Source organism: Trachemys scripta, chromosome 22 (genome assembly GCF_013100865.1).
Source record: "Trachemys scripta elegans isolate TJP31775 chromosome 22, CAS_Tse_1.0, whole genome shotgun sequence".
Classification (NCBI taxonomy): Eukaryota; Metazoa; Chordata; order Testudines; family Emydidae; genus Trachemys; species Trachemys scripta.
Window position 1 is genome coordinate 103,385 of NC_048319.1, and position 26,698 is coordinate 130,082.

Sequence of the window (26,698 nt, forward strand, 5' to 3'; positions counted from 1 at the left end):
CACTAATTGATACAGACAGGACAAAAGGGTGAAGGTTAGAGAGGTTAAAAAGAAAAAGTAGATAAAAGCACTCTAGTTAACAGTGGTGAACAAAAGCAGATTTGACCTAGGTTCATCTGTGGGTCAGCATGTGCCACTCAAAGGACATGGGGTGGCAGGAACACCTGCTTCCTCCCCTAAAACGGCTTATGCCACAGAGTGGGAAGTGCAGGTCTAGACCTGGGGCACTGCGGCCCTTCTGGGAAGCAGCAAGACAACAGCCTGTTCCTGATGCGAGGCCCTGCCCACCACAGCGCTGTCCTGCGAGTCTGTTCCATCAGCTCGCTATGGGTCCGGTCAGGCTGATGCGCCACTATGCTCATTCCACCATTACTCACTTTCCTCTCCTCTGTGTAGGGTGACCAGACAGCAAGTGTGAAAAAGCGGGACATGGGCTGGGGGGTAATAGGAGCCTATATCAGAAAAAGACCCCGAAATTGGGACTGTCCCTATAAAATCCGGACATCTGGTCACCCTACCTCTGTGGTTACCGGCACTATAGACTAGAGGAGCAAGCGAGGGCCAGAAGGGCTCGGATGAGTCTGATCCCTCAATCACTTCCGCTGCTCGGCCTGTTTCCACTAGAAGGGCTCAGACAAGTGCCTCCGCCCTCTCTATAGGTCGCTTCACAGCCCTGTCATTTCGCTGACGTGCCGCCGCTTCGCCATATCCTTCCGCCCAGGCCGTGACTGCGAGCCGGACCCGAGCTTGGCAGCTTTCTCAGCCGGCGGTGGGGGTTTGAGAGCGGAAGCAGCCGCGGCTGAGTTTCCGGCCGGAAGTGAGATCTGGGCGGGTTCTGGGGGCGCTGGGCCGGAAGGCGCCGAGCACCTGGGGGCGCGATGTCTGCCAGTGCCGTATACGTGCTGGACCTGAAGGGCAAGGTGAGGAGTCGGAGGGACGGGGCCTTGGGCTAAACCGTGGGGAACCCCTCCTGGGAGAGGCGGGTGGCTCTCCTGGAGCCCGGCCTGAGCCTATGGAGTGGCCCCGGTCTGGGAATGGGCTCAGCTTCCTCATAGTCCGAGGAAACATGGGAGTAGAGGGGCCCGAACAGTTCTGGAGCGGGAGGGGATCTCTCTAATCTCTTCCCAGCCTTCCCCTGTTTCCTCACCTCAGAGCTGTCCTAGGGTAATATTCCCTCTCTAGCTTGCTGTGGGTGCCCCCCTGTCTGTCCTGGGGCCCTAGGATGGGGATTCCACCCTCCCCCAATTTCCTCTAGCCCGCCGTGGGGCCTCAGGTTGTGGTTACATCGTGCCGATAATGCTGCCTTGGGTTAAACTAGAAGCTTTATTTGGGCTAGACCTTGTCGGTGCTTGGATGGATGACCAGTGACCGTCCAGCTGCAATGTTGCAGGAAATGCTGATTTTTAGTAGAGCGCTCTCTTCCTCCTCCATTTTCCCCTTCTGGACCCTTTTCTCCTAGTTTTTAGTGTATGAAAGCTCATGCAATTTAAGGGGCATTCAGCTGCTGAAGGGTCTGATTTTGGGGTAAGTGAAATTAAGATATTAACTGCTTATGGCAATTAAAAGATACCAAGATACTTTAACAAATGTTATTAGCATGCTAACTCTGGTTTCTTGACCATATTCCATTTTGGGGTAATTACATTCTGCATATCCAAATTCCTTCTGTGATTTTGTTCTGTAAGCAATATATTTTCTGTCTCTGATGTTGGTATGTGCTATTTAACAGCTGCTATCATTCTAAAAGCTGTATTTGAGTTGTGAATGAAAGAGTCCCAAGTACAGTTTGGAATTGAGTTAGTTAAGCAGTTTGGGATTCCACTGCATAAGTTGTAAAGTACTGAACTTTTAAAATGTAAATAAAATTTTACTTTATGTTGAAATTTGTCTTGTATCTTTTAATGTAACTTAAAAGTACTTCCCAAGGATCATACGTGTTGTTTTCAGATGGTAACGTCAGCATTTGTTTTTAAAACCTATTCAGATTTCTTTGTATGTATATTGCAGGTCCTCATCTGCCGGAATTACCGTGGAGATGTGGATATGTCTGAGGTGGAGCATTTCATGCCAATTCTTATGGAAAAGGAAGAAGAGGGAATGCTTTCTCCCATTCTAGCTCATGGAGGAGTTCGTTTTATGTGGATTAAACACAATAATTTATATCGTATCCTTTAAAGCAGCGGTCTCCAACCTTTTTATGCCCCAAATCACTTTTTGAATGTAAGGGAAACCCAGGATCTACTACCCCCACACACACCCGGTCGCTTATTCTCCCCCCCCTTCACTCACTTTCACTGGGCTGGGGTAGGGGGTTGGGGTTCATGAGGGGGTGCGGACTCTGGGCTGGAGCCGAGGGGATTCTAGTGTGGGAGGGAGCTCTGGGCTCAGCCTGGGGCAGGGGATTGGGGGGGGGAAGGAGGGGCTGTGGGCTCTGGGAGGGAGTTTGGGTGCAGGAGGGGGCTCCAGGCTGGAGCAGTGTGTTGGGGTGCAGGAGGGGGTATAGGGTGCTGGCTCTGGGAGGAGGCTCGGGCTGGCACTTGGGGTGCAGGAGCGGGTATGGGGTGCTAGGTCCGGGAGGGGACTCAGGGCTGGGGGTTGGTGTGCAGCCTCCCGCTGAGCAGCCCTTACCTCCAGCAGCTTCTGGTTGGTGGCTGGCGTTAAGGCAGGCTCCCTGCCTACCCTGGCCCCATACCGCTCCCGGAAGGGGCCAGCACACCCCCATGCACCGGGGGCAAGGGCACATGGTTCTGTGCACTGCCCCTCTCTGCAAGCACTGCCCCTGCAACTCCTGTTGGCCACAGGTCTCAGTTCCCAGCCAGTTGGAGCTGCGGGGGTGGTGCTTGCAGGCAGGAGCAGCATGGAGAGGGAGACCCTTGCCCATGGGGCTGCACTGGCCACTTCCAGGAGCAGCATGGGGTTGGGGCAGGCAGGGAGCCTGCCTTAGCGGCAGCCCCACTACACCACCAGAGAGCGCGATTGACCAGGAGATCCTCTAGGATCGACCGGTTGGTGACCATTGCTTTAAAGTGTAAACCTATTAATATAGTGAAACTGATGAGCACGTTGGTGGATTTTCACAATTTGGGCTTGAATGAAATAGGGATGTAAATAACATGTAAAAACAGTAACCGTGTAACCGATTACAATTCTATTGGTTAGACGGTTAAACGTTTAACCGGGAAACTAGCGGTGCAGGGGGTGCTGCAGCACCCCCATGTTTTAGGTGGGGGGCCCCCAGCAGCCGGCCCCATGGCCAGCATCCGGGCGTGGGGCCAGCCACCAGGACCCTGGCAGAGTTTAATTGTTAACAGAAACTGATAAGCATCAAGCTTATCAGTTAACCGGTTGAACTTTTACATCCCTAGAATGGAAGTGACATGAAAACATAAGGGAATAAGTAACATAAGCTCACAAGAATGATTTTACTGATTGAGATTTACAAAGATGCAAAAAAAAAATGTATATACTTAAAAAAGGCGTTATTCTTTTCATGTCAGACCCTGTGCTAATAATTTGTACGAGAGTGTTTAAGTGCCAATTTAATATAAGCATTTCCTGAATCTTTATTTTTGGTCTTTACCTGCTGTGACAGGTTCGGTCACAGAGACCCCCTTGGGGCTGCCACCTGATATGCTGAGACTACCTCTGAGCCCGTTTTCCCTGGCAGCTTGGAACTTCAGTACACTGTCTTGTTGAGCCAAACATGCTAGCCTGCTGCAAACACAGACCCAGGTCTGAACTACATCCCCCAAAGCTGCAGGCTTAACTGAAAACAGCTTAAGAAGTGCTCCTGTCTCTAGCACCCAGATACCCAGTTTCCAATGGGATGCAAACCCCAAATAAATCCGTTTTACTCTGTATAAAGCTTATACAGGGTAAACTCATAAATTGTTCGCCTTCTATAACACTGATAGAGATGCACAGCTGTTTGCTCCCCCAAAATTAATTATTTGCTCTGGGTTAATAAGTAAAAAGTGATTTTATTTAATATAAAAAGTAGGATTTAAGTGGTTCCAAGTCATAACAGAACAAAGTAAATTACCAACTAAAATAAACAAATCATGCAAGTCTAAACCTAAGACAATAGGAAACTAAATGGAGGTAAATCTCACCCTCAGAGATGTTCCAATAAGTTTCTTGGGGGGAGGGATAGCTCAGTGGTTTGAGCATTGGCCTGCTAAACCCAGGGTTGTGAGTTCAGTCCTTGAGAGGGCCACTTAAGGATCTGGGGCAAAATCAGTACTTGGTCCTGCTAGTGAAGGCAGGGGCCTGGACTCGATATCCTTTTGAGGTCCCTTCCAGTTCTAGGAGATAGGATATCTCCATATTATTATTTTTTTGACAGACTAGACTCCTTCCTAGTCTGGGTCCAGCAATCACTCTCACCCCCGTAGTTACTGCCGTTTGTTCCAGTTTCTTTCAGGCATCTTTTGGGGTGGAGAGGCAATCTCTTGAGCCAGCTGAAGATAAAATGGAGGGGTTTCCAGGGCCTTATGGGTAGAAACCCCTTTGTGGCTGGAAACCCCTTTGTTCTCCTGTGTAAAATCCCCTCAACAAGATGGAGTTTGCAGTCACCTGGGCAAGTCATGTCCATGAACAATTCAGCTTTTTGCAGGCCGACGCCATTGTTTGCATGTTAGTTTGAACGTTCCCAGGAAAGCTCAGATATGGATTGGCATCTTCCAAAGTCCATTGTCAGTTAAGTGTTTCTTTATTTGGCAATTACTGAGAATAGTCCTTTCTCAAGAATGCTTCACTGAGGCTACTTAGAATCAAAAAAGTACATAGGCAATATTCATAACTTCGAATACAAAAATGATACACACATACAGACAGCATGATTATAACCAGCAAACTACAGCCTTCCCATAGACACCCCACTTGGCTTCCTCTTTACAAGACCTGGTGCAACCATAGGACCCTGGTTGCAACAATGATCTATATGGCCACAGTTTGTCAATAACGTCACACCTCCCAATAGTTAAACAATCAGAAATGACAAAACAAAGCCAAGGATTCTCAGTATCGAACGACTCAGGAAAGAGGAATGTTATTGCTGCTTCCTTAATGTTTGGGCCAGCTGTAATAACATAGTAAAAGGGTTTTGAAAATGTATTTAATGATACATATTTTTTAAAATGGTAACTTTAAACACCGGTTCCTGAACATACTTTTTCAGTTGTTGCTACTTCTAAGAAGAATGCTTGTGTGTCTCTGGTGTTTTCGTTTCTTTACAAGGTGGTTCAGGTGAGTATGAAATTGGTCAAATAATCTTTGTTCAGATAACTCAACATATCTTTTATATAGAGGTAGAAATCTTTTAATTTTATAGTGCTGTGCGGAAATGGCATATCTAGTTTATATGGTGGTTATGTTAAGATCTTTCTGTGTTAGCCACTAATATTTATTTTGTGTTGTACAGGACAAAGATACTGACAGAATCTTACAATATAAGAGAAAGAGATAAAATGTGAAAGTCAAAGGAGAGGCGACTTCACTGAATTTTTGTGTGCTTTGTGGGCATTGTGGAAGAATCAATTTTTAGGAGGTATTTGAGTAATATGGTGACTTGATGAGCTGGACTAGGGAGCCTATACTGCAGTTAAGAGTCAGGAAAAGAAAAAAGAAACAAACAGGCCTTGTATTCTAGAGTGTAGGGAGCCAAAGTTCAGCAGACAAAACAATGTCTGAAATGTTGTCTGTAGGTAGCTGTGTGTAAGGCCATGAGATTGGGGTGAGAATTTTAAGCTCAATGCAGCATGCAGATAAATGCCAGTGGAGAGATTCAAAGATCTGGGTGTTGTGCTCAGGTTGACAGGCAAGGAAGATCGCTTTTCAGCAAGGTATTCTCCAAAGCACTGGTTTTCAACCAGGGGGTTGTGTACCCTTGGGGGTATGCAGAGCTCTTCTAGGAATTACATCAATTCATCTAGATATTTGCCTTATTTTACAACAAGCTACATGAAAAAGCACTAGCAAAGTCTGTATATAATTATATGGTAAAAATGAGAGAGCCATTTTTCAGTAATAGTGTTCTGTACATTTTTTTTTTTTTTTTTTTATGTCTGATTTTGTAAGCAAGTAGTTTTTAAGTTAGGTGAAATTTGGGGGTATGCAAGACAAATATGACTCTTGAATGGGGTATAGTAGTCTGGAAAGGTTGCGAGTCACTGCTCCGAAGCATATATTTGGGAAGAAAACTGTTTTTGTTTTTGTTTTTTTTTCTTTAGTGATGTTCTTAGTATGTGACTTCTGGAAGGGACTACTTTTCTAGGATAAGGCAGAGCTTGGAGGTGCTTAATGGATGCTGTGTGGTACATTACAACCTCTGTGGTTAATGTTTTTTTTTCCCCTTAACCAGGGTGACAGATATGCTTCCTGGATGGAATATTTATAGGCAGGCATATTCCACGTACACTGTAGTTTGTTTTGATTTTCAATGGCCACAACCCTAATTTGCCATATAAAATACTGGCTGTGTTCATGCGTTTTTGTTAGTAGCATGTGTATAAAGCTCCAGCTAGTTTAAAAAAAAAAAAAAGGGCTGGGGGAGGGAGGTGGCTATTAAATGGACATTGGAGGAAAGCACTTCTGTTTGGTGGGCAGGTTTTAAAAATAGGCATTTGGGGCCCAGTCCACTCTGAGCTGGAGCAATGTGTTTTAGCCAAAGATTACAGATATGCATAAATGTAAGGAACTGCTTGAAAGAAGAGAATCTGAGACTGAGTTGGTTTAGATTTCCAGTGCATAGGTTTTGAGGCTAAGCCCAGTGTTTATTTCAATAACTGTTATATCCCCACACACAAAAATGTTAAAATAGTACTGGGGAAGGGTGTGTGTGTGTGTCACACACTTCATAGCTTTTGTAGCTTGAGTATATTGCATACACCAGGGGCTCCTTGCAATCCTCCATTCCCCTCACAAGATCTCTGGGTGTCACCCTCCCATCCCCCTCTTTTTCAGGGGCTCCCTGCAATTCCAGCCAGTCTCTTCTCTGCCAGGGTCTCCATGTGCCCCCCTTCTCTCTCCTCTCATACCAGGGTTCCCCCCATACCATCAGCTCTGTGCACACCCCCATTCCCCTCTATGGCCTGGGCTCTTTGTGACCCATTTCCCCCCCCCCCATGCCAGGGGCTCTGTGCACCCATATTCCTCCTTCTCCCCCATACCAGGATCCTCCAATCTCCCTCCCCTCCCCCGTACACACACACACCAGGTGTTCTGTGTGCCTCATTCCTCCCTCCATGCATTTTAACATCCCTCATTTTCCTCCATTGCAGGTGTTCTATGCTCCCTTCCCCATAGTAGGCTCCCCCTTTTTCCCCCATAGCAGGGGGCTCTGTGTGAACACTCATTACCACCTCCCCCCCATCCAAGGGCTTTGTAAGCCTGCCTTTATCCTTCCCTGTCTTCATACCAGGCAGGGTCCCTCAATCTCCTCCCCACATACTGAGGGTTCTGTGTACCACATTCCCTCCTCCCCATACCAGGGTCCCCCCATTCTCTCTTCACATTCCAATGGCTGTGTGCAGTCTCCCCATTCCCCTCATGCCTCCCATTCTCTTTTCTCATGCCACTATTTTTTTGTGAGAAGGAGAGAGAGAAGCCATTCAAGATGTTAAGCTACTGGGAGTATACAGTTTTGTAGCTGCGCTGGTCCCAGGATATTAGAAAGACCAGGTGGGTGAGGTAGTATCTTTTATTGGACAAATTACTGTGGTGAGAGAGACGCTTTCAAGCTTAAACAAAGCTCTTCTTACCAACAGAAGTTGGTCCTAGGGATGTAAAATGTTTACTGGTTAACCGATAAGCGTTAGTCTTACTGGTTAACCTACCTTAACGGTTAACCCTCCGGCCAGAGCGGCCCCAGCAGCCCTGTGCCGCCCAGCCAGAGTGGCCCCAGTGGCCCCCGTTTAAATAGTTGAACTTGAATCGTTTAAACTGTTAACTTTTTAAACAATATTTACATCCATAGTTGGTCCCATAAAAAAAATCTCACTCACCTTGTCTCTCTACTGGGAGTATAAGCAGAGATGAGTAGGAGTACCTTTATGTGTGAAGGTGTTAATGGTGCCATCAATGAATTCTTTGCAATTGTCTATAGTTCAGAGGTGCTAAAGAGCTGATGGGGCTGTATTTGTCCCCCATTTTCCCTTTTTGGGTTCTGACCATTGGTACCGAGAACATTCCCTGAAATTTTGAAATTGATTGGATGTGGTGGTCAAAAGTTATTGTTACATACAGAAATGCCATTGAATGGAGTATAAAGCCTTTGCGAGCTTGGCCAATTATGGTTGTAAAATAAAGAAATTCATTCTAATTTATAATTTGAAAAAAATGAAACACTTGAAAGTCAGGAAACTTGGATTTTAAAGTTCAACAAAATACTTTAATTCTCTACTATAGCTCACCAAAATTCTTATGGTTTTTTTGTATTTTCAGAAATGGAGGATTGGAAGTAATGTGAACTAAACTTACTTTAATTTGAGACTTCAGTGTTTTCTAACCTTAACATTTCAGGTATTTTCAGAATATTTCAAGGAGTTGGAAGAAGAGAGCATTCGAGATAACTTTGTTATAATTTATGAATTGCTTGATGAGCTCATGGATTTTGGCTATCCTCAAACCACTGATAGTAAAATTTTACAAGAGTAAGTATCAGTGTACTGGCTCTTACATAAGAACGGCCATACTGGGTCAGACCAAGGTCCACCCAGCCCAGTATCATATCTATCAACAGTGGCCAATGCCAGGTGCCCCAGCGGGAGTGAACCTAACAGGTAATGATCAAGTGATCTCTCTCCTGCCATCCATCTCCACCCTCTGACAAACGGAGGCTAAGGACACCATTCCTTACCCATCCTGGCTAATAGCCATTAATGGACTTAACCTCTATGGATTTATCTAGTTCTCTTTTAAACCCTGTTATAGTCTTAGCCTTCACAACCTCCTCAGGCAAGAAGTTCCACAAGTTGACTGTGCGCTGTGTGAAGAAGAACTTCTTTATTTGTTTTAAACCTGCTGCCCATTAATTTCATTTGGCGGCCCCTAGTTCTTATATTATGGGAACATGTAAATAACTTTTCCTTATTCACTTTCTCCACACCACTCATGATTTTATATACCTCTATCATATCCCCCCTTAGTCTCCTCTTTTCCAAACTGAAAAGTCCTAGCCTCTTTAATCTCTCCTCATATGGGACCCATTCCAAACCCTTAATCATTTTAGTTGCCCCTTTTCTAGTGCCAGTATATCTTTTTTGAGATGAGGAAACCACATCTGTACGTAGTATTCGAGATGAGGGCGTACCATTGATTTATATAAGGGCAATAATATATTCTCTATCCCCCCCCCTTTTTTTTCTTCTTAAATACCAGGTGATAGATGCCTTGGGAATATTTATGAGCATAAAGATGTTAACTTGTATGACTTATTGTAATAACTCTAGTAAAACCTTGTGGGGTCAATTTGTAGGTTTTTCTTTCTTTTATCATCCTGAAAGAAAAAAAATCAATAGGACACTTCTGTCAAAAATCTGTTAACCTTTTCCTATCTTTGTTGATGGACTGATACAGTTTCCTATCAGGTACATAAACACATGATCTGACTTGACCTGGCATGAAAAGATTAGTTAATTCAAATTAAATCCTAGAAAATATTATCAGACTTCCTTTGTTTGCTGCTGACATAATAATATTTGTGACACTAAACAAATTGCTAAGCTTACAGAACGTAACTTTCATATTTTTAAAAAACTTATGTGGTTCTGAAGGTATATCACTCAAGAAGGCCACAAACTGGAAACTGGAGCTCCACGCCCACCTGCCACTGTTACCAATGCTGTTTCCTGGAGGTCAGAAGGGATAAAGTATAGGAAAAATGAAGTGTTTCTGGACGTTATAGAATCTGTTAACCTCTTGGTGGGTTTATATTTTACTTGAACTTTATCTTTCTTTTTTAGTGAGAATTGTAATAATCTGTAAATATGCAAACACAAAATGAAAGCAGAAGTCAGTGTATGAATAGTCTTAATTAGTCTATCAAATTATAGTATTACATTTGAAATAATTTACATGTCACCAGATTGAGTGATTGATAATGATAGTAACTTAAGCTATTATAAATAATACTTGTGTACCTGCATTTATATTATGCTGCTTAATAGATTTTTTTCAGCCGTCAGGGAGCTGCTTTTCCATGCTAAACTTGAAAAACAAAAGGACTCCTTGTATTCCTGCCTAATCCTCACACTCTGAATAAAACACACTCTATGCTACTCTAATGGAATGATTCCCAAGGATATATGCAGTGTTGTTGTAGCCCTGATGGTCCCATGATATTAGAGTGACAAGGGGGGTTGAGGTAATATCTTTTATTGGACCAACTTCTGTTGGTGAGAGAGACAAGCTTTTGAGCTACATAAGAGTTTTTTCAGTTCTGGGAAAGGTACTCTGAGTGTCACAGCTTGTCTTTTGAAAGTGTTGTGCATGTTTCCTTTGAGGGTGAGCACTGATAAGTCAGATATAGAGTGATCGCTTTGTGAAAAGTGTACACCCACAAGAGATAGGGTGTTTTTGTTTTTTATCATTTTACTGTGGGAGTTTATTTGAGAGCATAGTGATTGTCTGGTTCACCCAGTTAGTTGTTGGAAACATTTAGTCCACTGGATGAGGCATACCACATATGGTTCTAGGCATGTGTAGGATCCATGGATCTTGAAAGGTGTATTGTAAGGGGTGTTGCTATATCTCCACTGCTACAATGATCCACAGGTTTTGCACCTGTTGTTCTGGCAGGGTCTGGTGCCACTTTGAGTAGGTGTGTCCTGGTCTGTGGGGAGCTTGCCTCTGACAATGATCTTGGAGAGGTTAGGGGGTTGTTTAAAGTGATCTGACATTCCTTTTTTTAAAGGGACAGTTCCATAGTTAAGCCCTCCTGCAAGTGTCCTGACTTTTTCTTAAAAACGGGCAAATTGTCCGTATTTTCTGTTTTCTGTCTCTTCCTCCCCCTCCCCCCCCATCAGTACTGGCGGTTCCTGCTGCTGGCTAGATCCCTGCTTGCCAGCTGCCTGCTCACCAGCGGTGAGTGGGTGGGGGGGGTCCAATGGCCAACAATGGTGGTGTGTGTGTGCAAAGCTGATGGGGGGGGCAGAGCGCAAGGCCAGCCGTTCCCCCTGTTGGTCCATCAGCACAGCCCCCACTGCATGTTGGCTCTCAGCCAGCAGGGCCCCATCCTGTTTCCGACCAGCACTGATTGCGCACTGCAGTGGTTGGTGAGTGCAGGCAGGCGCCATGCGGCGGCCGGTTACGTGTCGCCTCTGCTGCCCACCTATCGGCCCTTTACATGCTCCCGCTCTCGCTGTCCTTTCCCTGCTTTGCCCCTTCACCCTCTCTCCCCTCCATATTTCTCCCTCCCCCGCAGGACACGTCCCGCTCCCAGCGCTGTGCAGAGAACCAGCCCCTGGTCGGAGCATTCAGTTCACCAACAGCCTGGCCAGCAGGCTCCTTCCTTCCCCCGTTGCCTCTGGCTGGGTTGGTGCCCCAGGAAAGTGCAAGACCCTCCAGCCCAGGGCACTAGCCAGAAGGAACCAAGTCCTACATGTGCCAAAGCCCCCACAGCGCTGGCATGGGGCAGCCTTTCCACCCCTCAGCTAAGCTCTGGAGTAGCAGCAGGGGAGGAGAGAGCGATTTCGAGCCTGTTCCCGGGCAGGGGCTTAGCAACCTCTTCATTTCCCTCTCCCCACTATATCTTGCCCCCAGGGAGCCCAGGGCTGCTCCATCCCCTAGGCACCCTCCCCTGCTAGCCACCTCTCTGGCCCGGTTTGCTGAAGCCTCTGCAGTCAGGTTCTCTGGGCCCTGGTGCACAATGCCTCCGTAGGGCTTAACCCCTTCCTGCCCATGCTGTACCTGGGGAACAGGAGGCAGCTGGGTTATGTCGATGGCCAGCAGAAGCCTGGAGGTGTTAGCTGTCTTTCGACACTGTGAGGGCAGGAAGGGACAAGCTGCTTCCAGCCATAGGGGAGCGGGCGGGGTGGGAGAGGAGGAAAGAGATGAGCTTCTCAAAGACATGGGCCAGGTCATCCCTCCTCCCCTGTGGCTGGAAGCCGCTCCCGTCCCTTCCTTTCTGCACAGTGCCGAAAGGCTGCTGCTAGCCACATTCTGGGGTGAACCCTGGCAGAAATCTGGGGACGGGGGGCATGCGATCCTGCGTTTTACACACACAGACACCACGTCTTACCTCGAGAAGACGCGGCGCCAGGTACCAGGAGAGGCGGGTCCGTCCTGGGGGCTCAGCCAGGGATGGGGGGCAGAGAGCGCCGAGTAGGGAGGGTTAGTTGGTCAGTCACCTGCCCCATGTGAGAGAGGTGTATGGGAGTGTGTGTGTAGGAACTCTCCCTGTGTGAACACTAAATAAAAATAATCCAACTACGCAATATTTATTTTTAACAAAGGCTCAGTCAACTTGATGTTAGTTTGAACATTTGAACTGCATAGTTCTGATTGATTGCTGTTGAACTTGCTTGAACACTAGTAATTTTACGAAGTGTCCCATATTCAGCATGGGGAAATATGGTCACCCTAGTGTTGTTTGAAGGCCAGAAGTGGGGGTTCAAGAACAGCCTGTTTCAGGATGGAGTCCCCATCGAGTATGGGTTGTATTGTTTCATGATACCCCATATGGCTTCCAGTAGAATGGTAGAATGTGGAGTCAAAGGGGGTTTTACTTCTGTATTGAAGCAGATTCTCTCATGGTATTTGGGAGGCCCGTTCCATGATGCGATCTATTTCTCTGATGGCGTGTCCTTGTTTGGTGAATGCAGTTTTGAGTGTGTTAAGGTGTATATCCCGGACTCTCTCTTTAGATATTCTGTGGTATCTGAGGGCCTGGCTGAAGATAACAGATTTCTTGTTGTGTTTTGAAGTGATTACTGGATCTACCACACGTACCTTCATAGATCCAGCAAGTACTTAAAGAAACAATTTCTCAATTTGGTGCCTTCCTTGTAAGGTTGATGAACTTAAATGCTGTAATTTCAAAATTAGGGCTGTTGATTAATCGCAGTTAACTCACATGAGCAACGCAAAAAAATTAATCGCAGTCTTAATCACACTGTTAAACAATAGAATAGCAATTGAAATTTATTAAATATATTGGATGTTTTTCTACATTTTCATATATATTGTATTCTGTGCTGTACAGTAATTGAAATCAAAGGTATATTTTTTTATTATAAATATTTGCACTGTAAAAATGACAAAAGAAATAGTATTTTTCAGTTCATCTCATACAATTACTGTAGTGCAATCTTTGTTGTGAAAGTGCAATTTACAAATGTAGATTTGTTTTGTTACATAACTGCACTCAAAAACAAAACAATGTAAAACTTCAGAGCCTACAAGTCCACTCAGTCCTACTTCTTGTTCAGCTAATAGCTCAGACAAACAAGTTTGTTTACATTTACAGGAGATAATGCTGCCCTCTTCTTCTTTACAATATCACCAGAAAGTGAGAACAGGCATTTGCATGGCACTTTTGTAGCCAGCATTGCAAGGTATTTACATGCCAGATATGCTAAACATTTGAATGCCCCTTCATGCTTCAGCCACCATTCTAGATGACATGCTTCCATGCTGATGATGCTCATTTAAAAAAAAAAAAGTGTTAATTAAATTTGTGACTGAACTCCTTGGGGGAGAGTTGTATGTCCCCAGCTCTGTTTTACCTGCATTCTGCCATATATTTCATGTTACAGCAGTCTCGGATGATGACCCAGCACATGTTGTTAATTTTAAGAACACTTTCACTGCAGATTTGACAAAACGCAAAGAAAGGTACCAATGTGAAATTTCTAAAGATAGCTACAGCACTCAACCCAAGGTTTAAGAATCTGAAGTGCCTTCCAAAATCTGAGAGGGATGAGGTGTGGCGCTTGCCTTCAGAAGTCTTAAAAGAGCAACACTCTGATGCGGAAACTACAGAACCCAAACCATCAAAAAAGATTAAATCCGCCTTCTGCTGCTGGCATCTGACTCAGATAATGCAAATGACCATGCATCGGTCCGCACTGCTTTGGATTGTTATTTAGCAGAACCCATCATCAGCATGGACGCAAGTCCCCTGGAATGGTGTTTCAAACATGAAGGGACATATGAATCTTTAGCGCATCTGGCATGTAAATATCTTGCAACGCCAGCTACAACAGTGCCATGAGAATGCCTGTTCTCACTTTCAGGTGACATTGTAAACAAGAAGTGGGCAACATTATCTCCTGCAAATGTAAACAAACTTGTTTGTCTGAGCGATTGGCTGAACAAGGAGGAGGACTGAGTGGACTTGCAGGCTTTAAAATTTTACATTGTTTTATTTTTGAATGCAGTTTTTTTGTACATAATTCTACATTTTTTTAAGTTCAACTTTCATGATAAAGAGGTTGCCCTACAGTACTTGTATTATATGAATTGAAAAATACTATTTCTTTTCTTTTTTACAGTGCAAATACTTGTAATCAAAAATAAATATAAAGTGAGCAGTGTACACTTCGTATTTTGTGTTGTAATTGAAATAAATATATTTGAAAATGTAGAATACATCCAAAAATATTTAAATAAATGGTATTCTATTATTGTTTTACAGTGCGATTAATCGCGATTAATTTTTTTAATAGCTTAACAGCCCTATTCAAGATGTATCCTAACAACAATAGTCTTATTACCTATTTTTTGTTAGCAAACAAAACTCTACATGTCATCCTCAGCGCAATATATATTCTGCGCCAACACTCGAGATCTTTGTCCAAATATACGAATTTGAATGAAAAAATGTGTTTCCTGGGATTATGGTTAAATTTTCAATGTGATTTATTTTGGGTTCCTATTCTTGTGAAAACAGATAATTGTAAAATCATTGCACATAATTAGAGATTGTTTCAATAGCTGAGGAGAATGACTCCACCTTCCTTTGCTCTTTAGGTTAGTGCCAATGGAAATGTATTGCGCAGTGAGATAGTTGGATCCATTAAAATGAGGGTCTTTCTCTCAGGAATGCCAGAGCTTCGCCTCGGTTTAAATGATAAAGTACTCTTTGATAATACAGGACGTGAGTATGTATACAACCTTTCTAAAACCATACAGGGATATTCCCTGGTTTCTTTGTCTTTGGGGCACTTAAGGCAATGCAGCACATCCGTTCAGATAACAGGATTTATTCTAGGATGGTGGGTTTTCTAATTTCCTAGTTGGGAAGGTTGTATCACTGTATAAGAGTAAAGAGTAATATTAGTGTTAGCAACTCATTTAATGTTTTATCGGATGGGAAACACTCCTTTCGGGGGCAGGAACTTAACAGATTCATTTGCTATTTGCTGTGAAGACCTGGTCTTTGTTCAGTTAAGAAATCGTCCATTTCTAGCCTTAATGGCTACTTATAAAACAATGATGATTTCCATCGTGCAGGCTCATATCTCTGTGAACCTCATTTTAAGGAACCATCACTTGTTTTTGCTCCAAAGTTACCTACATTACATGCAAATTTGTTGTCCTCTCTTATTGTTGAAAATATTTACAATTAAATTGTAATTTAAAGAATAATTTTATAGAAGGAGCTATTCACACTAAAGGAATTAATCCCGCATCTTAAGTTGCTGCATTAATACTTTTTAGTGTGTCTCATTTTTTATCTTTGTTACAAAGTCTTAAATGTGGGCATTGGCAGATTGAGGTATATGGAGGTGTGTATTCAAAGCATATGAACAAGAGAGGAGGTAGTGGGAGGGGAGTTGAGGAGGAATTAAAATACAGTACAGTCTGGGTGTCAGGATAGATGCATTGGTTGTAAATGAGTGGCAACCTCATCCTTGGTTGTGCACTTGTGAAATATCAGGGGGAAATACCTCTTCCTTACATTCTTTGGGACGTGTAATGCTTTTCTTTCCCTTAAGACCAGAACTCCAATTCCATATTTCCGGTGACTGTACTGAGCAAAAAGAGTAGAATACGTCACTTAAGTTGATCCACTTCAATGGGTTACTCCCAAGCTCTTTCTACTAAGATTCCTATATTCCTGAAGTTACTGTACTGAAGTTAGAAATAGTGTAGAAGTAGAATAGAATTAATGTGGGGAGTCTGAGCAGCTGACTGCTCAGTTGCTTTATTGCTGTGATGGCCTAAGAGGTAGGCTTTTCATGTGCTACACAAATTGGGGTGTATGTTTTCCTGATAGGTGGCAAAAGCAAATCGGTGGAACTAGAAGATGTAAAGTTTCACCAGTGTGTTCGTCTCTCTCGCTTTGAAAACGACAGGACAATTTCTTTCATTCCACCTGATGGAGAGTTTGAACTCATGTCATATCGTCTTAACACCCATGTAAGTCTGGCTACGTATTTTGATCTAGACTAAAATGAATTCGTGCATGAAAACATTTTATATTGTAGGTAAAAGTGTAAAAGGCCTTTCCACTTTCACTGAAAAATTAATGTTTCTTTAAAAAAGTATGAGTTTTAGATATTATCGAGCTAGCTGTTAATAGTGAAGTTCCATGCTTACCTGAAGTAGACTATATAGACTACTTCACGGCACTGGGAAAAGGAGAAGCAATTACTACCTAAGGGCTGGTCTACACTGGCAACGCTAATGTGCCTTGTGTGGTCGCAGTGCAGCACTCTTTTTTAAAAAAAAAAAAACCACCTCCATGAGGGGCGTGGTTCCCAGCGCTGGGGGCGTGGCTATACTGCACTGTCTATACTAGCGCTTTACAGCGCTGAAACTTGCTGCACTCAGGGGTGTGTTTTTTCACACCCCTGAGCCAGAAAGTTGCAGCGCTGTAAATTGCTAGTGTAGACAAGCCCTAAGTCTAGTCACTGATTTGCCTACTGCGAGAAGGATGAGAGAGCAAACGACACATGACTGATGTGTAGTCACATTACTTAACACGCTACTGGAAGATGCTTGGATACAATGGTAATGAGCGCATTATAAGAACTAATATAGAAAGGGAAAGACCAAGGCAGTAAGATCTTTCTTTACTACAACCACCTGAAGAAGCTGGCAACATACAGTGAGGAGGAGAAGGAGAGAATTTTATTGGGTTTAAAGCCTATAGTGACATTTGTGCATTGACCCACTTGGAGCAAAAACATTGTAAAGGACCTGCCTGCCCTCTTATGCTGGGTATACCTATGATTGGGGGGACTGGAAAACCTACTTCATCAGTAAGTACCCAAGAACGGTATTCGTCTGCCATGTCTCTGTATATATCGAGGACCCGTACTCTGCAAAACTCTGGCAAGAAACAGCAAACTCAGAAGACCTTAAAAGCCTGTAGGACTTCTGACTTTTAATTATTGGAGTACTGAATTTAAACAAATACTTTAAGTCCAGAGTTATTCTCTCTGTTTTTAGAGCTAGCATTGTTTAATAACTCAAATGCCCTGAGTTATTAAATTTGTTGGGTTAGAGTGAGAATGTTTTTCTGCTTTGGGGGTTAATTTCTCTGAGATTAGGGTTAAATTAAGAGTTAGATACTCATGTAATTGAAATTATCTACTTTTTCTTAATCTATAAATACTTGTCAAACTATACATATGGAATATTTTAAGGACTTCTTGACTAACGCTCAGGTATCACTGATCATTATTTTTGCATATTACATATTTAATATTTTTCTGCCCAGTATCTTTGGAATCTGATCTAACTCTTGTCTTAAACAGCACCATGGGCTTCTCTTATTGATTTTATTTGTATTTATTTATTTATTTATTTTGCTCTGTATGGAAATATATCATTTTCCTGACAAGGTCAAAATAAGACTTATAGTTGTTTGTTCTCCAATAGGTAAAACCGCTCATCTGGATTGAGTCTGTGATTGAGAAACATTCCCACAGCCGCATAGAGTATATGATCAAGGTCAGAGATCTCAAAATGCCTACGCTTAATTTCAGTCTCTTTCTACAAGGCGAACCATGTAAACTATCTTACTTTAAACATTTTGTTATTTAAATCGTACATTTGATTTCTGGAAAACTGCTCCTGGACGGGTTAGATCCCCCTTCTAGAATGCCACCTTGATGTACTGGGGTTTCACTGAGCCCCTTCTGCTCCACCAGCCTGGATTCTCTCTCCCTGTTTTCCTGAATTAGGCTCTCCAGCCTCTTGCAGTACACACACACACAGGTAGGGCCACACCCAGCTGCAGACACAGACTGAAGTCAGCTCTGTGTGAGAGGATTCACCCAGCACTCACATGCCCACCCCCTTTGGGGAATAAACTCAAATTAATACTGTCTTGCATTGTATAGAAAGATCTGCACAGCGCAAGCTCATAAAAATTTGCCATCTCCTCAATGTTGAGAGCTATGCACAACTTCTTGTCCCACCCAGTTAGAAATTGCACAAACTGAGTTTAATAATGAACAAAAAAATTTTAACTATAAAAGGCAGATTTTACGTGATTATAAGGGATAACAGAACCAAGCAGATTACTGAGCAAATAAAACAAAACATGCATACTAAGCTTAAGATCTTAAAGAGACTGGTTTCAAGAAGTAATTTCTCACCCTAAATGTTATTTTAGGCGAGTTGTAGAGTTTTGTAGCTTAGAGTTCCAGTTATTTCTTCTTACAGACTGGACTCCCATCTCAGTCTGGACTCACCCCTGCCTTTCCCCTTAGTTCCTTTGTCCCTTCAGTCTTTCTTCTTGGGTAGGCAATGGAGAGGAAAGCCTAGATTAACCCTCTCCGCAGCCTTAAAAAGGATTTACCTAAAGCAGGAAACCTTTGTTTGATCCCCATCCCCCTACAGAGGAAAAGTGCCAGCAGTGTCTAAGGTGGTATTTTGCATCAGGTGACATTATCACCTGACCTTGTAGTGTCAATGCAGCATCCCAGAAAACTCCTCAGGGAGGTGGGAGATTAGTATCTTCAGAGTTCTATTGTCCTTAAATGGCTCATTCAGGATGATTGCTTACTGTTTGGTGGACATTTCCCCAAGTACACACACAGTTGTAATTGTTACATAGTCAATATTTCTAACTTCAGATACAGAAATGATACATGCATACAAATTGGATAATCACATTCAGTAAATCGTAACCTTTCCAATGATATCTTACATGAGCCATCTTGCATAAAGTGTATCTTAGTTATGCCATATTCATATCATAACCATATTTCTATGAAGAATATGGTGTGTAACATCACAGCTCCTTCCATAAATATTTATCTGTTTTTACTCAATTCAAAACCTACTCAGCTAGTGCAGAGGATGTGTTCTGCCTGTAAGGCAGTATGACTTACTAACAGGGTAGTGCAAGTTTTTTAATTTAAAAAAAGAAGTCTTAACATTAGTGTTTGTAAAAGCACTTTAAAGATATAAAGTCTTATACACATGCTAAATGTATTAATAGGATCATAATGGATTTTATTCATCTTTTGCATACTTCCATTTGACAGTTAATCTAGTTCTGATCTCTGCATTACACTTTTGTGCATGGATCTTTCATAAGACTCCTGACAGAAAAGGATTAATAGATTCTAGGACTGGAAGGGACCTCGAGAGGTCATCGAGTCCAGTCCCCTGCCCGCATGGCAGGACCAAATACTGTCTAGACCATCCCTGATAGACATTTATCTAACCTACTCTTAAATATCTCCAGAGACGGAGATTCCACAACCTCCCTAGGCAATTTGTTCCAGTGTTTAACCACCCTGACAGTTAGGAACTTTTTCCTAATGTCCAACCTAGACCTCCCTTGCTGCAGTTTAAACCCATTGCTTCTTGTTCTATCCTTAGAGGCTAAGATGAACAGGTTTTCTCCCTCCTCCTTATGACACCCTTTTAAATACCTGAAAACTGCTATCATGTCCCCTCTCAGTCTTCTCTTTTCCAAACTAAACAAACCCAATTCTTTCAGCCTTCCTTCACAGGTCATGTTCTCAAGACCTTTAATCATTCTTGTTGCTCTTCTCTGGTCCCTTTCCAATTTCTCCACATCTTTTTTAAAATGTGGTGCCCAGAACTGGACACAATACTCCAGCTGAGGCCTAACCAGAGCAGAATAGAGTGGAAGAATGACTTCTCGTGTCTTGCTCACAACACACCTGTTAATACATCCCAGAATCATGTTAGCTTTTTTTGCAACAGCATCACACTGTTGACTCATATTTAGCTTGTGGTCCACTATAACCCCTAGATCCCTTTCTGCCGTACTCCTTCCTAGACAGTCTCTTCCCATTCTGTATGTGTGAAACTGATTTTTCCTTCCTAAGTGGAGCACTTTGCATTTGTCTTTGTTAAACTTCATCCTGTTTAACTCAGACCATTTCTCCAATTTGTCCAGATCATTTTGAATTATGACCCTGTCCTCCAAAGCAGTTGCAATCCCTCCCAGTTTGGTATCATCCGCAAACTTAATAAGCGTACTTTCTATGCCAATATCTAAGTCGTTGATGAAGATATTGAACAGAGCTGGTCCCAAAACAGACCCCTGTGGAACCCCACTTGTTATGCCTTTCCAGCAGGATTGGGAACCATTAATAACAACTCTCTGAGTACAGTTATGCACCCACCTTATAGTAGCCCCATCTAAATTGTATTTGCCTAGTTTATCAATAAGAATATCATGCGAGACTGTATCAAATGCCTTACTAAAGTCTAGGTATACCACATCCACAGCTTCACCCTTATCCACAAGGCTCGTTATCCTATCAAAGAAAGCTATCAGATTGGTTTGACATGATTTGTTCTTTACAAATCCATGCTGGCTGTTCCCTATCACCTTACCACCTTCCAAGTGTTTGCAGATTATTTCCTTAATTACTTGCTCCATTATCTTCCCTGGCACAGAAGTTAAACTAACTGGTCTGTAGTTTCCTGGGTTGTTTTTATTTCCCTTTTTATAGATGGGCACTATATTTGCCCTTTTCCAGTCTTCTGGAATCTCTCCCGTCTCCCATGATTTTCCAAAGATAATAGCTAGAGGCTCAGATACCTCCTCTATTAGCTCCTTGAGTATTCTAGGATGCATTTCATCAGGATTTTTTACAGTTCCCAGCTCTCTGAACCTGATCAAATAAGATTTTGTTAAAACCTGCAAATTGTGATGTTTATTAGGAGGTGGGAAAAATAAAAACCCATTGCTTACTTTCTCTAGGCAAAGAGTCAGTTCAAGCGGAGATCAACTGCCAACAATGTGGAGATTCACATCCCGGTTCCAAATGATGCAGACTCACCAAAATTTAAAACCACAGTGGGCAGTGTCAAATGGGTTCCAGAGAACAGTGAAATCGTCTGGTCCATTAAATCATTTCCGGTAAGCTGTACTGGTGTAGTGGTATCCCCTATTGCTGCTACTGTAAGCTAGTGTGACTTTTATTAAAAGTAAATCTTCTATTTATGGAATCTAGCATTTGACTAAAATTTGTTCTAGGCTCAGTTCTACTGTACTGTTGGACTAGTGGTACCATCTGCTTTCCCTCTCCCCTCATTGTAGGATTGGCACTTGAGGCAACAAGTACTTACCTTATCATTTTTAAACTGGAAAAGCAAAAAGGAAATCTTACTGTTTTTTCTAGATCTTGTTTAGGTATTAGTAACTTAATGCTCAGTTTTAACCTTTAGAAAAGGGCTACATGACTCTCCATTTTCATAGTTTTGAGCTGGTATGAGACCTTTGCCACACAGAAGCACTTTGGTTTTTAAAGGATATTTTCTGATAGAATGATTTGTTTGCCTTCTTCTTTGGATAGGGGGGAAAGGAGTATCTGATGCGGGCTCACTTTGGGCTTCCAAGTGTTGAAGCTGAAGATAAAGAAGGCAAACCTCCCATCAGTGTCAAGTTTGAAATTCCATATTTCACCACTTCGGGAATACAGGTTAATAAGACTAAAATTTTAATTTATATGAATGGAATTTGTTTTGTTCATTTAGCTGCTGGATAATGCTCTTTGTGTGTAACTGAACCAAAAGGTGATGGTGTGATTATATTATGGTTTTATAATGGTACAGAATGTGGCTTGTCAATTTTAAATTCAGCTACATAGAAGTACAAATCTGTTTGGACAATATGAATGATCTTTTCAGTCCAAGTTTAAAAAAAAATTATAATAGTTGTTTGAAGCTAGTCCCAATTAACTTTCTCATGACTAAGGGTGTGTACTCCATTTTCCTACCACTAAGCCAAAATAGATTTAAAATGTTTAAAGGAGGCTGCAACTAAAAGAGAGAGCTCAGTTTTGGGTTTTATTATTCCCAAAGCAAGCAAAAGCTTCTGAAAATGGGAATATTTATTTAGTTAAATCATAGGATTAGAATTTGACCTGTTGGTGCATTAAATATTTTGAACCTCCAGAAACTGTGTGTAAGTTGAGGACTTGTTCATCATAATTCTAAGATTTTGTACAAAACTTCTGTCTTCTTTTGTAAAAACAGTAAAAATCATATTAGGAATATTGGAATTGTATTGCAAGATCAGTCTAATGATCCATCTAGTATAATACCATGTTTCCAATAATGGCTAGTCCCACATGCTTCAGGGAATGTGAAAGAAAATCCTTTATGAACTGAACCATGAGAATTTATATTATTAATTTTTAAAATACATCCATCTCATGTAACTGGGTGCATTTATTATCCTTATGCATGTTTAATCTTTTCTGAAGCTTACTTAGCTTTTGTATGTATTGCATAGAAAAACATTTTTCCGGTTTACAAATTTCAAACAGATTTTTTTAGTTGAGTTTAATATCTCCCTTTCTCTTATAAAGTATAAAAAGCACTTTGTGCTACTCCTTAGGGTTAGAGTTATTTTGTATACCTCTCTCATATCCCCCATCATTTTGTCTCACCTCTGAATATTCTCTCTTCAATGTCTCATATGGAAGCATTCCATTCTTTTAATTTTTCCCCTTGACTCTGGATACCTACTATTTCTGCTATATCTTTTTGAGATGAGGTGATCAGAACTGTGCACATTATTCCAGGTGAGTTACCAGTTATTTACATGATGGCATGATATTTTTTAACATATCCCAGCATTCTACTCAGTCTTTTTTTGGCCACTGCTGCACATTGAACTGTTCAAGGCTTTTTGCCTAAAACATATCTTCTAATAAATGTTGCTAGGCTGAAGTCGAAAAGTAATTTAATGTGTTTTCTTTTCAGGTCCGCTACTTAAAGATAATTGAGAAGAGTGGCTATCAGGCTTTGCCATGGGTTCGCTATATCACCCAAAATGGAGGTAAATAGCAAAGCTATAGATTGTAGACACTGAAGTTGCCCATGTAGTTTTCCCATTAACACACTTTTCTCTTTGTATGTTCCCAAGATAATTTAGCTGCATGATTCCACTAGACTTCTCATTCTTTAATAATGTGCAGTATTGCTACAAATTATATTAATAAATATATTCCTCTGTCCATTTACCCTGCTATTATGGAAGTGCCACTGTTGTGACTTTATAGTTAGGCTTGGGTTGAGTGTTTTGCACCTAACACATTCAACCCCTTTGGCATATACATTTTAAGAAAATACACACCTCAAAGAAAAGACTGGCAGTCATGGAATCTGTTAAGCATTTGGGAAGGTCCAGTTTGGTGAACAGAAATTCCTATTCCTGGAATGTTTAACTCGGAGGCAAAATTTCCTTTAATTGGTTATTGAGCATGTAAACAGCTAGAGTTCTTCTAACATGGTCCTTTATACAGATCTCATTGTTATTTGAGTAATCTTTGCTTTAATTTGGCATTGGTATATCATAAATATTTCTGCTCTGATATTGCTACTTTTTTGTATTAATAAAATAAGATGAACTAATTTAACTAACTCTTCTGAATTTATTTTTCTCTTGCAGATTATCAGCTCCGAACACAATAGTACTTTTTCCAACCAGAACAGATGACAAATCTTCAGGTCTAGAATTTGTTTGTAGAAAAATTTGTGGTAGTGAAGGCTGTGAACATTGTCTCCAGGGTATTATATCAGCAAACTTGAACTGAGGAAGAGGAGAGAGTGTTTCTTTTAATTGTGTTCAACACTAAGTGTTTGGACTATTAGTGCAGGTTGTATGGATGTCTAATTCTTAAAGCATGTTACTACTTCTGCTAAATGCTGATCATATTAGGAGTAGCAGTTATTTTGAGAAGCCAGGATTGCCTTGCTAGTCATACTTCAACGTTCCATATTTTAAAAGTGTGTAAATACCATCTTTAAAACCAGTGGAAGCATTATTTAAAAACTAGAGAGGTCATGGTGCAACTGAAGTGGCTGCTAAGCATTCTTAGTTGTAAATAACCCTGGGCCTTTATTTCACACTGAAAACACCTGACAGTTTTGAGGCTTATTTCTTAGCTTGCAAAGGAATGATTAAAGGTAGTGATGAGTCAAGAAAGGTTAGGTTCTAAGTTCAAAATAAAAATTGGTTTTATTGACAAAGTTCAGCCCATTTAATATCTGTCAAACCTTGAAATATTGGGGGTGGTGTTTAAGCATAAATTTGATAAATATAGGTGCATAAACTACTATAGTAACTTGAAGGGGAAGACACATCAAGAATAAATGCCTATAGTCTCTGGAGTATTGTGGTCAATGCTTGTTCAAATTATGGAGCTAAAATGCAAAGCTGAGAAGTCCAAACAAATTAAGAAAACTCACTATCAACTATCATAAAACTTGCTTGGCTTTAATATTTCTAATTGCAAAAAATCTAAAATTTAAAGGTCTCAACTTGTAAATATTAAACTTCAGATTAACCATATTGGCTTTTAAATGTTTAAAACAACATTCAGCAGATGGAACATGTTTGTAAGTAGTAATAACTAATAGTACTTCAGGCACTTCCTGATAACTGATTGCTGTCATTAGAGGGGCTGGTAGATAAAAGAATAAGAAATTACATATCTGTCATCCAGGTTAGATTTAGGTAAATTCTTTTTTCTTCAATTTTCAAGGATTATTTACATCTTCTTCAGCTTCTCCTGAAAGGCTACTTTCTTTGACAGTCTCTTCCACTTGTAAATCACAGTTCAAAATGTTACACTTACGAGTTCTAAAGCTTGATTTTTTTTTTACCTTTTTTTTTTTTTTGAGGATGCTGCAAACTGCATAATTGCACCAATTTCAGAAAATGTTAAACAGTGGTTATCAGTGTTTTCTTTAAAAAGGACTTAAAACTTTTATTTTTAATGTGAATTTATTGCTCCTGCCAGGTTTTAGCTTAACAACATTGAAGACTGAATATCGCTGTCGACAACTGATGCAGCACAGATAATTGGGGTATAAGGTTTACCACCCCTATTCTGCCATGCTAAAGTGCCTGAGCTATGCCCCAGAGGGGAGAGGTCACTGTGCCTGTTTGTTCCTTGTAGATATGTATGCAATATTATATTAGAAATACTCACAAAATTCCACTGAACAATTTAGCTTTGATATTAGGAGGATTTGTCTCAGAAAGGACTAATTCTGCTGAAGATTGTAATAGCATTGTTTATTAAAGCAGCTGGAAAATCACATCACAGCTGGATACTTAGAATATTAAGTATGGATGCATGTAGTTTTCTGGAGTAAGGTTATAGGATTTTATTATCCACCAAAATGTTAAAACAAATTAAATCCTCTTACACCAGATTTTGGTTTTACTACTGTCATTTTTGGTTGAAATTTTAATCTTGAGACCAAACTGACCATTTTACAAGTTTAATATAAAGTGCTTAGCTAACCTGTTACATAGCCCCTCAGATGTTGTCTTCAGCCTACATTGTTTATGTAGTACTTTTAATTATTTGCTTGTTAAATGTGGCAGGTGTTATAGTTTTGGTTTTCCTTGTTGAAGCATGTACCTTACAAACCAGAACAGTATTTTACTGGCTCTTTGCAGCTGCTGAAGTTCGATTATATTGGAGTGGCCATAGGCAGCAAAGAACAAGAAATCATTCTTGCAGCATTAAACTCCACTGTCATTCTTCAGTCGCTGTAAGGTAAAAGGGTCTGAATCTGCCTGTAGATTAAAGTACCTCTAGTTAAGAGGATTGATTCTGAACTCCTGGATCATGTTTTATAAATGCTGAAAGTATTAATTTAATATGCCCAATTTAATTACTATCACGCTATAAGAACTGTCAACATTAAATGTTTGCAGTATGCAGGTCAATTAACTACATATGTGTTTAAATATCAAACTGCACAAATTACAGTAAAAAGACCTTCACAGTTTGTCATTCACATTATCAGATACTTCAAAAAAGGCCAATTTAATCCAACAGTGGCCCACATGTTCTGTATCTACCTACTATACAGATGTAAGGCAGAAATAAGAGCTGTGACATTAGTTTAGTGCTGGTCTTTGTTTAGAGACTATTTCTATAGTCCTCTTCCTTGGGCTAAATATTAAAATTTGTTCCTTTACAATTTGCAGTGGCGGTCTTCATTTTGCATTGGTAATTTGTCATCTCCTGGCTGGCTTCTATAACTTTAGTTTGGCAACCTGCAACTGTGAATTGAGTAATGCTGCTCTCCTTGTAGACAATTGTTTTAAAACAAGATGTTAACCACTTATCTCTATTATAAAATGAGCAGGAAAAGATATGTATGTATTCACCTAGGTTTCCAAATCAGTGTGGTTTCATAGGTTCTTAAAATTCCTATCATAAGTAGCTGGGAATTCAGCAATATAAACCAGCAAGGCTATAGTTCCTTGTTGCTTCGTGTGGGA

At 41.3% G+C, this 26,698-nt stretch overlaps 1 protein-coding gene across 1 annotated transcript; it reads left to right on the plus strand.

Annotated features, from left to right (window-relative positions):
• The first annotated feature begins 698 nt into the window (after positions 1-698).
• Positions 699-26,397, plus strand: AP1M1 (adaptor related protein complex 1 subunit mu 1). Its single transcript, XM_034755210.1, has 12 exons — positions 699-920; positions 2,008-2,164; positions 5,180-5,247; positions 8,521-8,651; positions 9,774-9,921; positions 14,971-15,097; positions 16,220-16,362; positions 17,830-17,901; positions 21,146-21,304; positions 21,741-21,866; positions 23,155-23,230; positions 23,843-26,397. The coding sequence occupies exons 1-12, from the start codon at positions 879-881 to the stop codon at positions 23,863-23,865; spliced, it is 1,272 nt and encodes a 423-aa protein (XP_034611101.1). The 5' UTR covers positions 699-878; the 3' UTR covers positions 23,866-26,397.
• The last annotated feature ends 301 nt before the right edge of the window (positions 26,398-26,698 follow it).